Here is an 18081-nt window from a genome sequence, read left to right as displayed (position 1 = left end):
TGACTTAATTTGCCATTTAATAATTTGACACATGGGGCCAGATCTTGGCCCCGAAGAATGCATAAACCAAAAATTATATACCGGAGTTATTATGCCAGCAAAACTATGCATTGCAGAGCATGTATTTTTCCTTTCATGTGGCATTTGCAGACCCGTATAAAACATTCAAGGGGGCTTCCTCCAGCCAGATTCCCCCAGCCCTGCAGTATCTTCTCTCCCTGAACCAGGGCTGGCTGGTCATTTTGCTGTATTCACGGTGGCTGCCTGGAAAGGAGCAATTCGGTGCCTGAGATCTGCCACCTCCCCTCTTTTCTGGGCATTCTCTTCCACCAAGAGGTGAGAAGTTTTACAGAAGTCAATAAAAGCTTGCAATAAAACTAACCTCCCTTCAAAGGCAGGACAACTCTCCCACACCAGCCATTTGGAAGCTGTGTATGTGCAAGAAAAAAAAAAGGGGGGGGGGGGAAGCATCTCTTCACTTGGACATTGTTTTTTAACCAGTTTGTATGGGAGAAGAGGGGAAAGAGGTGCTAAAATGTTATCAGCTCCTCCATCGTCAAAACTGGCTAGTGCTAATTGCTGGTGATGAGCACTATGGACCTTAGCCACAGCCACACCACTCCACAGAGCTTCCCACATTAAGAGCCAGTCGGTGCTGCCCTTGCCTAATGTTACTTTCTCTTAATGGGACTGAGTTGTTGGGAGAATTCAGGGCTGGAGCCAGCTCACAGGCACCTCTTCCCACATCTCTTGCCTTTTCTCAGACATTGGCTCTTGCCCATCCTCCCAAGGCCCTCCCCACGCTGTAATCCTTTGGACATCAATCCACATCACCTCCACCATCACCTGCCCTGTCAGTGGGGACAGGGTTAAGACAGTGGAGAAGCTGTGGGAGTCGGCACCGTCTGCAAGGGTGACATAGCCAAGAGAGGAGCTGGGCACTCCCCCGTGCTCAGCCTGGCTCTGACTCACCGTGCCAGCCCGTAGAGGCAGTAAGAAAGGGAAGAAGAGAAAAAGGGCAGGAGGAAAAACAGCCATCTGCTGCACAAGAGGAAAGGTGTCCTCCTTCAGAGGCAGATCCGACCAGCAAGACGGGAGATGTGGATCAAAAGTTTGCAACTGTTGAGATCCCCAGACCTGGTTTAAGCCTCTCTCTGGTCTTGATCAAAGGTTACTCCATAATAATGGCTCGGGGGGAGGGGTTCCCGGCACATAATGAATCCTGTGTCATTGCCTTTGTATCCAGTTTTGGCTGTAACACAGATGGTTCTCACTTCAGTAACTCTGACATCTCTCCCCCCTTCATTATCACAGCTAGGAGCTCTGCGTGGTCACATCCTGGACCTCCATGTCCCACCTCACTGTCTCCCCGATTATCATGCTCTAAGTGTTCCCGCGCCAAGCAAGATGATGAACAGATTTCCATAACCTTTCAGCACGGCTAGGGATGGGAAGGCTTTGCAGCTTGACGCATCGAGGAGTTTTATTAGGAGGCGCGGGGGAGGGAGCAGATGGGGGGCTCAGCAAACGGCCTCCACGGCCAGAGCACTCCGGGTTGTTAGCAGGACGCCGGCAACCAGGAGCAGAAAGGATTTGGTGGCGAGCAGCGACACAGGCACCGGGGAGCTCCCCGGACGGGAAATCTCAGGCTCCGCAATTGTGCGGCATCGCCACCGGTCACGAGCACGCTCCTGCGCGAGGATTTGTTGTTCAGACACGATTGCATATGTATGAAGGGGACAAGATGGGCTTTGACACATAAATTAGCACTTGTCAGCTGCTCACGGGCACACTTCCCTGCTGCACCCCACTGTAAATGCTGCCTTCTTTTATGGAGAGGAAAACCACATCACGTTACCTGACAGTCACTGCAGGCAAGAGCGTTTCCTGGGAAGCCAGCAGCGAGCACGCAGCGACTAGTTTACATATCAAACCTTAAGAGGATGAATGCAATAAAATGACACAATAATTAGCAGCCAAGTGGCACTTTCCACTCCTGTTTTATCTGGGAATTTGGGAATGACAAAGGACAAGGTTGATGAGACCTCAGGCAGGGCTTTCTCTGAGAGATTGGGTGACTCTACGCAACAGCCGCGGGGGTTCATTTCACTCCAGCCACGTGCTTTCGAGCCGTCACCTCCCACGGCACAGCTCACCCTGCTCCTCTGCCCGCGTTGGCAGCAGCAGGAGCTGCCCTCCGCGCTAGGCACGGCGTGTACCTCATCCTGCCCGAAGCTCCCCGAGGGAACAACCGCTCCTGGATTTTGACCTCCCATCATCGTAGCCCACCACCACCTCACCAGGGCTGCACACGAAGGCAACCTCACATGAACGTGCATGCTAGCCAATGCATGCACGCACTTCTGCAGCCACACGTGAACACATGGGGCTCTACATCCGTAAGAGAAAAAGGACCGGTTCTCTGAACAGCCCTAAAATCCTTCCAGCAACCAACTTGAGCAAAAGTATCTCTGCCGCAACCATCTCAAAATGTACCAGAATTACAGAGTTTTTTCATAATTTAGCCTGCTAGCAGCATTTCTAGCGTGTTGCTTGTGTGCAAATCACAATGAGAATAGCTGAACATGCTGTTAGCCTGGGGGAAGTTCAATTATTTGCGTTCCTGCAGGATCCACGTGCCCCAAGATTCAATTTAAGCTCTGGGGTACTCTCAAAGCTCCAAAGTCTGCTTAGTTTCAGCTCAAGTCAAATATCTTCCCCTGCCCTCGCCTTGAAAGATGAGAGTGCTTCATTGAAGCGCTGGATTCACCCAAACTCAAGCCCATAGTTCCTGGAGAAAGAACATCCCCTATCACCAACCTGGGTATCATTTATGAATTACAGCAGACACACTGCGAGCTCATCCATTGGGCAGAAAAAGATTTTTCTCTTCAAGCACCATCATACACTAACAAATTGGGGCATGACACTACTGTGGGAACTGCCTGCAGCTGGGAGCCAGGCTGACAGCCTGCTCCAATACAACAAATCCCATGTTCTTAACCTGGAAAGGGTTTCTTTCCCCTTTTATCCTGTTTTTTTATTGCTGCTCTTATTTTTATCCCAAGAGGTTCTCAGCCCAACATGCAGGATTAAAGCCTTTGACCTGGAGTCTGGGGGATCCCAGTAAATATTCTTACCATATTTATCTCCATCTTCTCCTTTGGCACTGATCCTCCTGCCGAGCACTTGGATGTGTTTCCCACTTGTCCTGCTGTAGAGCTGATAGAGCCGAAGCTGCTTCCTGCTCACGTCGTCCCTCGCTCGCGTCTGGTTCTCCACATGTATCCGAAAATCTACATTCTCCTCGGCAGCAAACATCTGAGAGTGGATGGGGAGCGGGGAGAGAGAAGAGAACAGGCCATGAAACAAAAGAAGCATCTTGGACAGAAAGACTGCACACCAACCTGCCAACGGGCACGTGGCGCAAGAGGACTCGGATTTGGCTGCCCTTTACTTGACAGCTGCGGCCGCAGTATCAGGCACTCAACATGTAATTCTAGCCAGAGCTGGCTCTCAACAGTAAACCAAACCTGGGTTTTTACAATCAAACTCTGGGGGCTTTTTGAGTAAAAACTTCTGCTCGGTCCTGCTTTGATTTAATCCCGGTCAGCCATGCTGGCCATAAATCAGGCTCTCCTTTGCATATACGTAACCTCTACCAGGTTACACAGACATGTATGGGAAAAAGGGGATGGACGACTCCATTTTAGAGAATTCGTGCTTCACCTTCAGCAGCTGCATTGATTCCCTGGATTAACTGCAGGGAAGAAGTCAAGGGAAAAATCTATTTATGCTGACATTAGCAGACCGGACTCTAGCTTTGCACAGGCATAAAATCTACTACAATGAAAGTGTCATTTGTACACGGGCACTCTTCAGCCTAACTTTTTTGCCAGCTCTGCTTTTCAACGACGCCAGTTCATTGGTGGCCGTCTATGGATGCATCTCTGTCTGCCTCAACAGGGCCATGGCTTGGGGAGAGATCACGAGGGCCAGCGAGAGCCAAACCAGCACGTCCAGCTGCGAGGCCATTATCAGCAGGGGTCTGATCGCTAGAGCCACTTCATCTGTTTTTTTCTGGCCAATGGATTAAATTAACCGTAGTTCACTACAGCCTTAAAATATTACCAGAAACTTTCTTGGACACATCTGCCCTTCTCTGCAGATCTTGTTTCCTATCTTAACTGTTCCCAAGAAACACCAAAACAGGATTCCTGCTTTTGCGTCCAGAGTCACCCATGCCTTGCCCAAGGCCAGAGGACCAGACAACCCAGGCGTTCTCAAGATGCTCTCCCAAAGGGGAGCCTGGCAGCACGCGCCCAAAAGCACTTCACACCCAAACAATACAAAAGGCCAGAAATCGCTCCACGATCTGTCCCCAAGAGCATTTGCACCACAACATCCACGCTGCCCACTCCGAGCTGACAGATGGACAATATTTTGGTGGCAGGCTCCTCCCTTCACAGGACAATAAATCATTTGGAAACCAAAAGATTATCGAGTGGCACACATACAAAACCACTGCACAATTGGCAATTTTTAATTTGACCAAGACAAAGACCATTCAAAGTCTACTCATTGTTGGTGAGCTCTAATGCTGTGTACCACTTGCGTGTAAGAGACAAAATAAGAATCACATGGGAATTCAATGATGCCTAGGTTTGGGACTGTCAGAGGAACAACTATGCCTAGCAGAGTTACTACTTCTTCTAACACATTCCCACTACAGCATGCTTTTCCCCCTAGCCTGCAAGCAACAGTGTTCTGATATATTGATGTAGGGATGGAGCTGGGAATGCAAATGAAAAAGGGTCAATAAATCCTCATTCAGGTCAATTGCAGGCTAAAACACATAAGAGCAAGTGGCCACAGCACGCAAAACAGCCCCACTTCAGCCTCCTGCATATGTCGTCTCGTACCAGCAAATGTTTTGAAGCCAAATACTCCCTGAAAGTCAAAACCTCAAAAGAACTTTTTAGCATTTTGAATTATCAAGTAGACACACAGATCAGCAGCAGGAGGAAAACTTCGGGCCGGCAGTGCTGCTTAGCACCAGAGCTTCACTAAGCAACCCAAACAAAAACATTATATTCAGCACAGTGGCAACAGCAATGAGGTTCACAGGGATGTTGTGGGATCGCCTTTGCTGCCCTTATTAAATGCTGGGATTATGCTATTTGAATCCCAAGTCCTAGGAGAGAAAGCAATTTACCTCTCTTCTTTTACTGTCAGAAGTCAGGAGGAGACTGCAGGAGCTAACCGCACAGGCTGAGCAAAAGGAGACTCAGGGCAATGCTGGGTCTAAACAGACATTCAAGGTGATGACAGGGGTGACAGACAAGAATTACACAATTAATTGTAGCAATATTTCCCGCTCTCAGAAAACAGTGCAGCAAGAAGCCGTGACCCAAAGCTGAGGACGCGAGAGGAGAAGCAGCCGCGGCACCTGCCGGGAGGGTACCGCGGGATGCTGACGGAGCTCCTGGCTGTCACGGAGCCAGGCTCTGCTCACTCTCCTCTCCCAAGGCACCGCAGCTATGTCTGAGAACAGCAAGCAGGACTTGGCTTTTGGCACGAATACTATTAATTTCTTTTTTTCTTCCTATATCTCTTGTTGCTTTCAATTGATATGGTTGCGAAGCATGCTAAACGACTAAAAACAGAGATGTTCAAGTAATGTTGACAGTCTGCCTCGTACCCACAAAAGCAAGGCTATTTGCAGTTAAGATTCCGGCTCCATCATTTTAAGATTTAAAACAGATTTTAAATCAAGATGACGTCATTACATTGCTTTCACCACATGTTAATGAATTTCACATTTTTCTAGGAAAAAAAAACAAAACAGGTGGGATCTGAAGCGGGGGGAAGGGCAGGTTGCTTTGCCTTCTTGGAAACTTCAAACAGAAAAGGCAATCTGTTTTCCAAAACATGTTTTAATTCTCTCTCTTAATTGTCTCTTGAGCACTCACACCGCAGCAGCCCCAGCCCGTAGCCGCAGTGCCTGCGTGGACTCTGGAGCGCCCATGGAGCCATCCTGCGCCGTGGTCAGCTCCCAACATGCCACAAACCCTCCGGCGCATGTTCGTCACAGTTCTCCTGCCCAAGGTCAGCTAACGCAGCATCTCCTCCCGTCGCGAGACGGGCACGCTGCAGCCCCGGGGGATGACGTCTCTTCCTCCCCCAGCCAAGGGCCAGGCTGGCATCACCCACAAGCCCAACACCTTCTCCAAGCCCAGCAGCAGCCTGACACGGGGATCGGCAGGGGACACTGACTCCTGAAATAAAGTCAGCCCAAGCACGTATCACCCCATCACTTCCACAGTAACAGGTCCAGCTCTAACCCAGGGAAAGAAATCCTGGAGGAGGAACGTGCTCCAGGTTCTGCTTGCAGCTTACCTGTCCCCTGGTCAAGAAGCCGTGGTCCAGAGCAGCAGTGAAACCACCAGGATTTAGCTGCCTGCTCAAAGATAAGCACACCCTTAACCACTCTGTTGAAACAGGATGCTCTGCTGGAGCGTGGCCAAGGTGAATTAGCCGTGCCAGCCTGGGCTGCATCTGGCCCGCTGCAGAGAGTATCAATACTCCAAAATAAAATTTCATGCGGTGTCAATTTCATGAGATAAAACCTATTTGATCATTGCTGAAATCCATTCTCACAATATCCCTCCCCTAAAGAGTATAGTCCTTCAAGCAGATAACTTTACTGAGATAAGAAAGTCCATTTATATATACCATAAGAGAGACTCTCTTTCATAAATCTCAAAATAATTAGTAACATATGCCTCCTTCGGTAACTGATCGCCAACACTCACTCAGGAAGGTCACCTAAGACCAAGTCCATCCACCCCCAAATACATTTCCGTAACAATCACAACCACACAAAAATGAATGCAGAAACATCTTTAAGTTCCAGCCCCACTTGAAACCTTAAGGGCTTGACTTCTGTTCACCAAAGCAAAAGGAAATCTTTTTTTTTTTTTTTTTTTTTACTATGAATATGTTATTACCACATATAAAAATATCATACACAAAATGACCACCTTTTTTTTTTTTTTGCCTTTCAATCTGATCATCCACGCATCCATGCTGTAGGTAGTAAAAACTACAGACTCTGGATCCAGAGTTCAGCAGAACAGGTCCTCGAAATGAACGGCTGGTTGCACCTTCTAGCTCCTGACCAGCAATGTGCCCTGTGGGACACTCTTTAGGGACAGGAAAAGGATTTCCTGCATTACTTTATCTCCTCCAGCGTTTTCGTGAGATTTGGGGTTGCATTGTGGTCTATTTTGCAAACCTATTCACCTGGTATGGGCCGCTGTCTACGCAGGACAACTTCAGCAACTCAGGGTAGTGGGTTTCACATAACTCATCTCATTCTTTGCCAATGGTTTATAGTCTGCAAAATCACCGTCGTTAAAACAGAGCATCAAATCTGGTTTCATTTTTATTCTTCCCCTCTTTGTCTTTTCAATAAGTTCCTCATCCATTTATTATTTATTTATCACTACATCTTTCAGTGATGATATACAGCTACAAAGACATCCTAAAAATACAGTTGGCAACACAGAGCTTATGCAAGGTAATAACCACCATTCCTGTTAAAAACAACCATCACCTCAAGCAACTGATGCACCAGAAATGCCTCACTGAATGCATCAAAAATGGCTGACACCTGAAAAGAAGAAGTTCTCCCTCCTCTCTGTGGTACTTGCCCAATCATTCAAGGTAGGTGCATTTAGTCCTACCTCCTTTCCAAAGAGCCACAGAAACCAGAAACGATATCTGTCTTCAGAGTGCCCACACTGGGAGATTTTCAAGTGCTTTTTTTGCCAAATGATTCTCAAACAATGAGTGGATTTCATTTTAAATGGCTTTACAACAATCCTTCAGCTTAAAGAATGACTCTCCTATTTGTTAAATCCCAGATGGAGGGCGAGGGAAAGACCATTTTGCTGATGCAGCCTAAGGTTTCACCATTAAGTAATCCAAGAAACGCTCAAGAATGGCAAAAGCCTCTGACAGCAGCACTGCGATGTTAGTCCTACACAAGCTTGTGACACACGTCTGCGAACACCGATGCCTGGCTGTCAACGGAAAGCAATCGCAGCCCTGCCAAAGTCAATGAAACCCTCGCGGTGCCAAGCCATGTTTACGGGATTTGGTTTTCCATCCAACCAACCTCTACGCACTTCAAATTTTCTATTTTGAGCTTTCCAGTAAAAGGGGATGTTAATCTGTTATTGTTCATGTCATAAAGCGTTACAGCATGAGATGTCCAAGGCCCACAGCATGGCCAAGTTAGCTGGGAGCTGGACTTCAGAATTTCCTGGTTTTTTGCTTTTCATCCTACAGAGCCTCCAAGCCTCATTAGAGAGCAAATCATATGTCATTCCCAAAACTGAACTAGGAATACAAAATCCCTCTCCTTAAGGGCCGTACCAATTGCAAAAGATAAACAAATCAAGCTATTCAAAGTCCTTTCAAACCCCATCTGATAAGCAGGAAATACTTATTACCTTTCAGCCATCAAATCAACCGAATATTAATGATTTTCTCCATGACCTTCTAAACACATGAAAGTTAACTCAATAAGGTCAACAAGAGGATATCCAAGACAGATCTCTCTCAAGTCCACAAAGGCAAGTAACAAACCACTTTGCTTCCATGACTTTGGAAAAATTCCTCTATGCCAATTACAGCAGGATTTGCTAGCTCACCATGACAGCCATCCTCGACATACAGTGAAACACAATGCATTCGTTTGCTGCTTTTTCCTCCTCTTAACTGCAAAGTCAGTCCATCGCCAGGATATTGTTACCTTCGGGTTACAGAGCCTAGTTCAAAGCCAGACAGAAATGGATGTGCGCTGCTTTGACGCGTTCACTTCTTCGGGTTTAGAAGCACATCTGGAAATTCATCTAACACAAAGCGGCTCTATATTCAGATGCGCAGCAGGAACCCGGAGCGAAGGGAAAGGGTACTTTGGAGTGAATCTCTATGCATCCAACGGGAGAGAGGCTACGGCATGACAGCGTCAGAATTGCACAAATGTAACTGAGCCTTTCAAAAGAACAGAACTTAGACCTTTGTTGTGGTGTTTGTTTCTTCCTGCTCTCCACAGAAAAATATTTTTTCCTTGAAAAATAAATATCCGAAAACCTAAGTTGCACTCTCAGTCTTGGGAGATGTCACCTTGGATGATGACTGTGTACCCTCCAGGACTCACTGTGAGAAAAGGCAAGACAGTGCACCATGGAAGTGGTTGTTCAAAAAAGATGCAGACATGAGACTCCACAAAAGACTCCACCAATGGCATTTACAAAGTATTTCACTTCAAATGCTTTTTGATATTATATTTTGGTGGGAAAAAATATTTCATTGGACAAGCATGAATGTCCTATTTAAAACCCAAAATGCCAAAAGATCTCGCTCCACAAGAGCTGTACCACTCTATAGCCCATTCACAGATCAAGTCATGAGCCATCTTTTGTCTTTGCTTCCTTAGAAGGCTGTCTCAGAAACACTTCCCTAATGTTCTCTGCCTTAATTTTCTACCTCGTATATTTACATCCAGTTTACACCTGTTTATTTTGTACCAACAGCGTCCTTCAGCTTGAATAATACTTTTCCCCCTTGTGCTTCTCCTTGCGATGTGTTTGGACTATTCCGTGTCTCCCCTCTCTCCCCAACCTCCATTTCACCATGCTGGGAAAGGACGAAAGCCAAGCACCAGACCACCTCCACCTCCCCTTCCACACCCGCCCTCGTCGCAGAGGAGCTCCTGCCCGCACCGAGGATGGGTGCCAAAAGCTCTCCCTCAGCTTGGGCCCATGCAGGAGACATCAGCCCATCACAGGGAGAAACCCAGAGCTCTCCCCACTCCTGCGGAGATACGCTCTGAAATTGAGCCCCTCATTTCTTTGACTTGAGCACTTTCAAGTTGCTGCAGTACGTGAAATTCAAGCATGTTTGCTCTTTGTTTAATGCACTAAGTGAAGTGCATATAGGGATGGAGCTGGAAAGGAGAAGGAAATGGGGTGACGAGGGGGTCGAGCCTGCCCGTCCCTTTGGATTTCAGAAATGTTAAACAAGACCCAAAGAGACGATGTTTCCAGGGCTTGGAAGAGGGGACATACAGCTCAGCGAGGTGACACATACTTGGATCCAAAAACTGCTCTGCAAGCGGAGCCTCCTTTTCTCCAGAGAGCTGCCTGCTGCATTCAGAGAAGCCATACATTAAGTCTCCTTGGGCAGCGTCAGACCTTCGCTCTCTCTGAAACACACGGCCCCTGAGAAACAGGGCTCTTGCTCAGCCAAACTCCCCAGCATCTCCCCGAGATCCCGCCGGCTCTCCAAGCCATGTACCACTGCTATCCAGCTCCCCTAAAGCAACGTGTCCACCGACCCTCGGATGGCAGGCAGCACTGTTACTGAGCCTCGTATGAAAAACCATGAGGAAGGCAGGAGAGAGTGCCAAAAAACTGGAACCTGAGAGAGCTCGAGGAAACGAATGTTTTATGGCCCATCAGTCAGTATTTGGCCATTTTCTAGGGAAAGATGATGCCGCCTTTGAGAAAACCAAATTTCTCCTTTTGATGATGGAGTGAGCCTCAGCCAGAACTGTGAAAACGCACCATTTGTGAGATGGTGACATTTTAAACTTGTTCCACCCTGGGAAATGGTTCAGTCTGGGGAAGAGCAGAGTTTCAGCCTTGATTAATGACTTTTAAAACCCCAGCTGTACTCGCGTGCAACCAGAGGAGGGGAAGGTACCTCCAGCCAGCGCTGCCTGCCGGCGCAAAGCCCAGCACAAGAGTGTTGCCGAAGCGCTGCAACGCAGCCCTCTCAAACGGGCTCCAACACCCCGTCCTCCGCATCCCCAACTGCATCTGCCCATTCTCACCGATTCAGAACCAGGTCACTGGCTGCAGCCCCCAGGTCCCATTATTAATATCATTACCATGAGCAACAGCAGCTCAGCGGTCTGCAAGAGGGAGCCCACCCCTCCGGCGTCCACCTCCCCTCCCCGCAGGAGCCTGCGTCGTGCCGTGGTGCAGCAGCACCGAAGGGGACCAAGCCACCTCCCAGCACCAAAAGGCACCTCCTTCCCAGTGGGACAAGCTCCCGCTACCTGTGCTAACCAAAGGAAATCAGCCCCGTGCATCTTGGCTGCAGGGGTATCTGCAGGACACCGCCTCTCGCCACAAGCTCTTGACAGTTTTGATTCTCCAGAAATATAATTCAGACCTTAATTCTTTTTCTTACTTTTCTCCAGTTGCATGTATCTTTTTTTTAAATTCAGGGATGGTATTATTTTACTAGAGCTATCAATCAAGCAACGAGCAAGCAGGGCCTTTTCTTTCTTCCTTTCTTTCTTTGTCATTCTTTCTTTTTAATGCTTGTTATATCTCTGCTATATACTTCCTCTCCACACAGAAATATCCCTTCAAAGCTTGATATTATTGAGCAGCTTTCAACCATGCCCAGCAGAGCCATGTATTCTCTGCATTTGTCTGGCCTTTGTTTCTAGGAATGAAATACCAATGGCTGAACAGTGTGACTTCATTTCACGCCTTCATTCCAATACTTGTTCTATTTCTATCCCACTGGGTCAAACTCACCTATTGTGAGACCTCACCGATTTCAATTACATCAGGGATTAATTTGTTCCATTGCGTTGAAGCTGTTAATACAATCCTTGCTGGCTCTAGATTAGAAAAGGCACGGTGGAGACCTCCCTCGCAGGCAGTGTGTTTAACAGCGGTCTTGATCTTCATTTTTGTTCAGCGGTGGGTTTTTTTTTTTTCTTCCCTTTGTGCCCCTTTGCCCCTCTTTTCACAATCTTCCCCTTCCTTTCTAAATTGCCCTTATCAGAACTGGGTGGTCCACTGTGACTGGCAAAACGTCGCCTTCCAAAGCCGCTGCCCAGGGCTTGCGAGGGAGGTCGGCGCTGGAAGGAAGGTCTGGCCTGAAGCCACCCGACGCCACGCAGATGTGACCACTCCAGCTTTGGCACCTCATCTCCCCCCCCAGGACGATTTCGAAGGGTCACTGCAGGTCCCCACACACCCAAAGGGATCTGCAGGTGCTCAGTTCTGCAGCTCCGACCGTTGGCCGACCATCAGTCGACCGAGGTCTCGAGGGGAAAACTGAGATCCTCCATGCAGCAGATCGACCCGCTGCAACGCACATTTGACAGTAACTCTGGCTGTCCTTTCTGGGGTTCCCAAACTGGGACGCAAGATCAGGACAGAGCTTTAAGATGTCCAGCCCTGTGGTCTCATAGGATATCTGTGATACCAGTTTAAGGCGATCTCAGCAATCCTGACTCAAAGTCGTCATTTATCCATGTGATTTTGTCTCAGGAAGAGATACTGGACGCAGGAAGACTTAGGGCCCACGCAGGTGCAAAGCAGTTTTGCTTTGCTCGAGTGCTACGACTCTGTCCCACAAGATCCACTGCTTGTCCATTTTAAAAAATCCAACAAGATCTTAGTGAAACTATATTTTTAGGAAATAGTGTGATGATTCCAGAATAATAAGAAGGGGAGTTTCAGAAAGATAAGTAGGGGGAAAAAAACAGAGGATATTAAAATAAAACCAAACAAACAGCTCAAACAGATTCCTCCCTTGCTTACCAAAATACATTAAATTTCCATGGTGGTTTCATGCGGTCACTTCAGGCTTCCATGGGGCATCTCTGTGCAGCCTGGGCTGCAGGAAGTTGCAAGGGTTAATGCCGTAGCTGTCAAATTCGCCAGGCAGAAGTTGGACAGGCTCGGTTTCAGGGCTCCAGATTTCTTCCCATGTTCAGCACCCAGTTTTCCAAAATGTACAACAATCCCATTTACTACTGCACTAATTGTTGTTACTTTTATTACTGGAAGAAACCTAGGAATAAGCTGAACTAGTATCAGCCAACTGTTTATTTAGCTCTGCCACTCACCGTAGACCTTGGCGGAGCCATCCAGGGACAGGGTGAAGGCCCCACTGCCCCACCTGCCATCTCCCACTCCAGCCACCCACTCAGGTCTCATCCCCTCTGGTGCCAAATATTGCCTGAACGGCACTGCCTCATAACCACACGGCCTGGACCTGGGCAGCGTCTGATCACGGCAACCCAAACCTCGGTGCCAGCAGAAACCCTCGCACCTCCCAGGACCAAGACCTCACTGCACATACGTTGCTCTGGACACGTCCTACCACGCAGACCAAACCCACCCTGAGCCACACAGCCCACGGAGGGAAGACAGGATCGGCTCTGGAGGATGTGTTACACTGCAACAGCCTTCACAACAGTCCTGATCCGCAAAAATCACTGCTTCCACAAGCCTAAGCTTTCCAGAATATTCCCCTTTACAGCTGAAATCTCCTACCGTGGTTTCTCCCCAGATGGTTTTGCTGGGGAAGAGCTAAGCTCCCACCATCGCCACTTCACCACAGTTATTTCTGACACCGTCAAGTTCAGTGAGGGCAAAACAAAACCCAAAACAATTCCCCCCCTGCCCGCCATGCCTCCCAAGGGGTGCACTCTTTGCACGGCGGGGGGAAGTTTCAATATTCATTAATTCCCCACAACATCCTTCAGGCTTCGCACGGGCCACGCGTGACCCAGACTCCCTGCATGGCTCTGTGCTACTGCCACCGCTCCTCGCTGCTAGCACCAGGACGTAAATATCTTTCAGAAGTAGTTTCATGCTGCGTCCCTCCTCGTGGCACAGGTATCGCTGCAAAGAAAACTGCAACAAGGCTTTGCAGAACAGCCCCCAACCAACCCCTGTGAGAGCATGGATCCACAAAGCCAGCAGTTGGATTTGGGGAGCTTCGCATGCTACAACTGCCTTCACTACCTGAACAAAAGAAAGAGTTTCTTTTCTTTATGGAGAAAATACTCCTGCTGAAATAAACTGCCCTGATACACAGGAATTAAAACCCTTCAGCGATTCAAACTGTTGCAAGTAGTTGTCTATTAGTGTTTTTGAGCAGCTGAAACAGGCATTCAAGAAAGAAAACCTCGAGAGGAAACCGTAAAGTCTCTCCAGCCCAAAACACACTAAGAGCAAACCCGGTCTCCCACGAGGCAGCAGCGCAGTAACCCGTGCCTGAGCACGTATCACCCGCGCGGCGAGCTGCGGAGGAGGTCCCTTTTGAAGCAGACCCAGCAGCAGCAGCCAACTTGCCCCCGAACGACTTAAAAGCCTTTGTGCAAAGCACAGGGAGCTCCGCAAAGGCGAGAAATAAGGGTGAGGGGGCTGCCCCTCCCCTATCCCCGCTCGTCCCCGGGGTGCTGCCAGCTGAGCCCACGGTTTGTCCCCATCGCCCGCCGCTCCTCGCCCCACTTCACATGCAGCGGTGGAGGAGCCCAGCTTGGCCACACCGGCTGGGTTGCAGCAGAGACCGGGGCAGTCCTCCCAGTGGGGTGCTCCTGGGACAAAAGCTGCAGGCACCCCACTAAAAATACTTACCAGCAATTTGTTCGTCTCTTCAAACGAGACCTGAGCCCAATTACTGAAAAACCTGCCAGGTTCAAAGCACTCCCGACCTTTTCTCTCCTTCCCTCCATCAGCAGCAACTTCCTCCCAGGGCAGATGCTCCAGCTGCAAACCCGTTTGGCCACGGCAGTAGGGCAGAGCGGAATCCCCAAGCCCACTCCCCTGAAACCGCTCAGGGGTTTTCCAAATCCCGGAAAAAAGGCAGAGTCTTTCACCCCTAGGACTTACAAAGCCAGTTTAAAGCATGGGCCCATCAGGTCCAAGGTGACATCTCTGGCTCTTCTGCTCGATACTGGCCCAGCTGGGACCTCTATGAAAACAGGAGCAAAAGCACAAGACATATGAAACCCAAGCGATTCCCGGGAAAACACCACCATCAGAAGGAGACAAAAGGTCACCAGAGACCGCTCTCCCCATAAAAGAAAAACATTTGCAGTGGCAGCACTGCAGCAGTGAGCCGATATTTACCCCCGTAGCTCCTTTCATCCCGGTCCCCTGACATCGTCCAAGGAACACAGAGATCCCTGCTCCCACTGCAGAAAAGCAACTCCCTCTAGGGTAAAACATGGCAACTGCCGAGCAGCGTACATGAGTTCAGGGCAGGATTTCCAAAACACCTTTTTCCATTGCATTTGCAAAGAAAACAGAGACGTGGCTAACAACTATCTCCCTGGACGGTAGCTCCCAAGCACTGGTCTCACATGAAAGGTGCCTTCTCCAAAAGCACACAGCGGATTCAGCAGAGGTGCCTGGAGACCCTATCGAATTATCCCATGCCACTTTTCTTCTGTCGAGTTTCCTCTCTGGAAACCTTTTACTAAGCTCCAACTGGTCCCGCTCCTGCTTATTCTGGCAAGACAACACCTAGTGACCCTACACGGGAATGGTGCCGAGGGGAAAGGGACTTCCTCAGGTGTCACCGCTCACACATCCCATGATCACGCAGCCATGAGGCAGCCTCCACACAGTGCTGGGATATAAGAAAATGGTTGTGACCAGGGACAGGGAGGTTAATCCATCTAACAATAACTGGAGGCCAATCGGGGGATTTACTGAAATGGCAGGAGTCATTCTGCTGGGAATGCTTGTGCTGCTGATACCTCACTTCTGCCTCGCGTTCATTCCCACTCGCCTGCCTCCAGTTTTTTCATGCCTGCTTTTAGGACTGGCTGACATTAGCTGTTTGAGACCCCAAATCCCTCCGACAGCTTGCACCCTCCCCTCCTACATTTAAAGTTTGTCTTCTCCATCATTCAACTGAGCATCTTCTTTACTCCCACCATCTCCAACGGAACTGCTCTGAAGGGAGACGTTTGCAGATTCAGGGCAAGTTTCAAATCCATGTTATGGAAACTACCAAAACATCACTGGAAACTGGTAAATACACAACAGCCTCAATGGTTACATGTCTCCTGAATACCGGCCTGCTAATATCAGTTATTGAGGGGAAAAAGTCCTGTCTCTCTGGGCTGATCTCTCTTTCAGAGCCTAATTACAACACCTGACGGGGATGCCCAGCTCGGGGAACAGCCTCTCCGGGCTCTTCACCCTGGCCCAGTGAAATAAAGCCGGTGACAGCAGGGCTGGTGTTGCTGAACGTGGCTGACGCGTGGCAGCATTACGAGGGGTCACCGTGGACCCGCCCTTCCCCAAACACCAGGCTGAGCCGAAGCTTTGTGTCAAAACAGGAAAAGCAGTTGTATGTGAGGAAGATCTCTGCGAACTTTAAGCTGTGATTCACAGAGACGGTGACTTCTCCTCAGGTCTAAAAACCCAATAAAATACCAACCACCACTGGGCATTTCCTTTTCTTCTTCCAGTTCCCATGTATCAGTGATGCTAGCAATATGTAATGACATGTTCTCCGTCCTTGGACTTCACCCACCATATCCAAATAGTCAATCAGACGAGCCCTGACTTGGGGTACCGTTGGAAGAGCCAGGGGCACAACCCTTGCTCTTTAAAAAGCAAAGTACACAGCTATATCAAAAAACAAAATTCACAGAAAGGGGACAGAGGGGACATAAGATTCACGTGCCCTGTTCACGCAGGGGCCAGAGATGCTCAGCGCTGCTGTGCCACAGGAAGGCTTGGGTTGGGAAATGCCATTGGAGGCTCCTGAACAGGAGAGAGCAGGGAACTGGGACAACAGCACAGCACAATCCAGCAGGAGACCAGCTCCCAGGAAAAAGCCACTGCAGCCCTCTGAACCCACTGGGACTTGTTAAAGGCAAGGTCCGGGGGTAATAGTGTTGAGGAAGAGCGGTCAGGGTGAAAAGTGGAGTAGGCCAGCAAATTACCTAAAAATAAAGGGCAAATTGTGAAATCACAGCCATGGAGATGAGCACCCCCCCCTTGTCCTTCAAACAACTTTTCCGCATTTCAGTTGCACACTTTGCCAACACATTGCTGATGAGTTTCCTTCTCCTCTCCCCAAGTTACCATGACCAAGCACCTGCACTAGTAGAGCTGTTCCTGTGTAGTTCTCTTCCCATGTACATAAGAAACATCTTTATTTACAAAAGTCTTGCAAGCTATTTCTGGAACAGGGCTTTCAAGAGATGATTTTGATCAGGAATTCTCTTACTTGAAACATAAGATGCAAAATTTCCTTCGTCTCTGCAAGGGAGTTATTTTCTTTTGATCTCACTTTATGCTTTGCTTGCCTTGCAAAACCTATTTCATGAACTGTAAGGCAGGATGGAGCTCTCTGGATGTCCTCTGAACCCCCAATACATCACCATGGGAGCCCTGCTGATGCAGGAGGTGGACAGAACCAATTTCCATCTGAAAATGTGCTACTTTACATCTCTTCAAATCAACTTACCTGGGCAGACCCACTTCTATTTAGCAAAACTCAATTAAAATCATCATTAACAACAACCTTTTCCATTTCCCATCATCTCTCCAGGGTGGCCCTACCTGAAACCACACTCTAAGATGCCACAGAGTAAAATGCTGCAGAGCTTCCAGGACCCATCAGCAAAGCACAATTTCAGACCGAAACCATCCCCAACGTAAGACCAAGACGTTAAAAAATGCCTTAGAAGTTCACGTTTAGTGAACAAAACACACGGCCAGCTCCAAAAGCTTCAAGGGAAAACACAAGCGACAGGAACCACCTCTTTCTCGGTGTGAGCACCCAAGATGCTCCTCATCAAGCCCAGCGCTCTCGCAAGCCCGCGGAGAAGCTGCCAACCCAAAGGCGGTCAGCAAAACGAGGACTGAGAGGGAGGTGAGCCCCGAAGCTGGGCATCCCCCGGACCCTGCCCGAAGGCGTGTTTGAGGAGTTATATTCCTGCACCTCCCAGTTCACTGATGCCCTCCCCAAAACAATGCTCCTGTACCATCACCGCTGCTTTCAGCCTGCCGCATGCTGCCACGCGCGGTGGCAGAGTCCCCTCGGCTACACGCGGTGACACGCTGCAAGAACTGCCGGCACCATCCCGGAGATGGGAAAAATGGCTTTGGAGCAGTAACTCAGTGCTGCCAGTCACACCAGCTTGGTACCTGCTAACAAAAGAGTCGAGCATCTATTTGGCACTCCCGGTTTCCCTTTATAAAAACCCGGCTGCCACAGGGTCCC

At 48.9% G+C, this 18081-nt stretch overlaps 1 protein-coding gene across 1 annotated transcript in view; it reads right to left on the bottom strand.

The window, feature by feature from the left end:
• Positions 1-18081, bottom strand: part of FGF18 (fibroblast growth factor 18) — a 73082-nt gene that overhangs the window by 41235 nt on the left and 13766 nt on the right. The window contains exon 3 of the mRNA XM_010579153.1: positions 3141-3321. Coding sequence (XP_010577455.1) covers positions 3141-3321 — 181 coding nt within the window. The remainder of the gene's footprint in view (positions 1-3140; positions 3322-18081) is intronic.

This window comes from Haliaeetus leucocephalus, unplaced genomic scaffold (assembly GCF_000737465.1).
Source record: "Haliaeetus leucocephalus isolate CR32 unplaced genomic scaffold, Haliaeetus_leucocephalus-4.0 Scaffold656, whole genome shotgun sequence".
Taxonomy (NCBI): domain Eukaryota; kingdom Metazoa; phylum Chordata; class Aves; order Accipitriformes; family Accipitridae; genus Haliaeetus; species Haliaeetus leucocephalus.
Note: the sequence above shows the minus strand (reverse complement) of the source record. Positions and strands in the feature narration are given on the sequence as shown.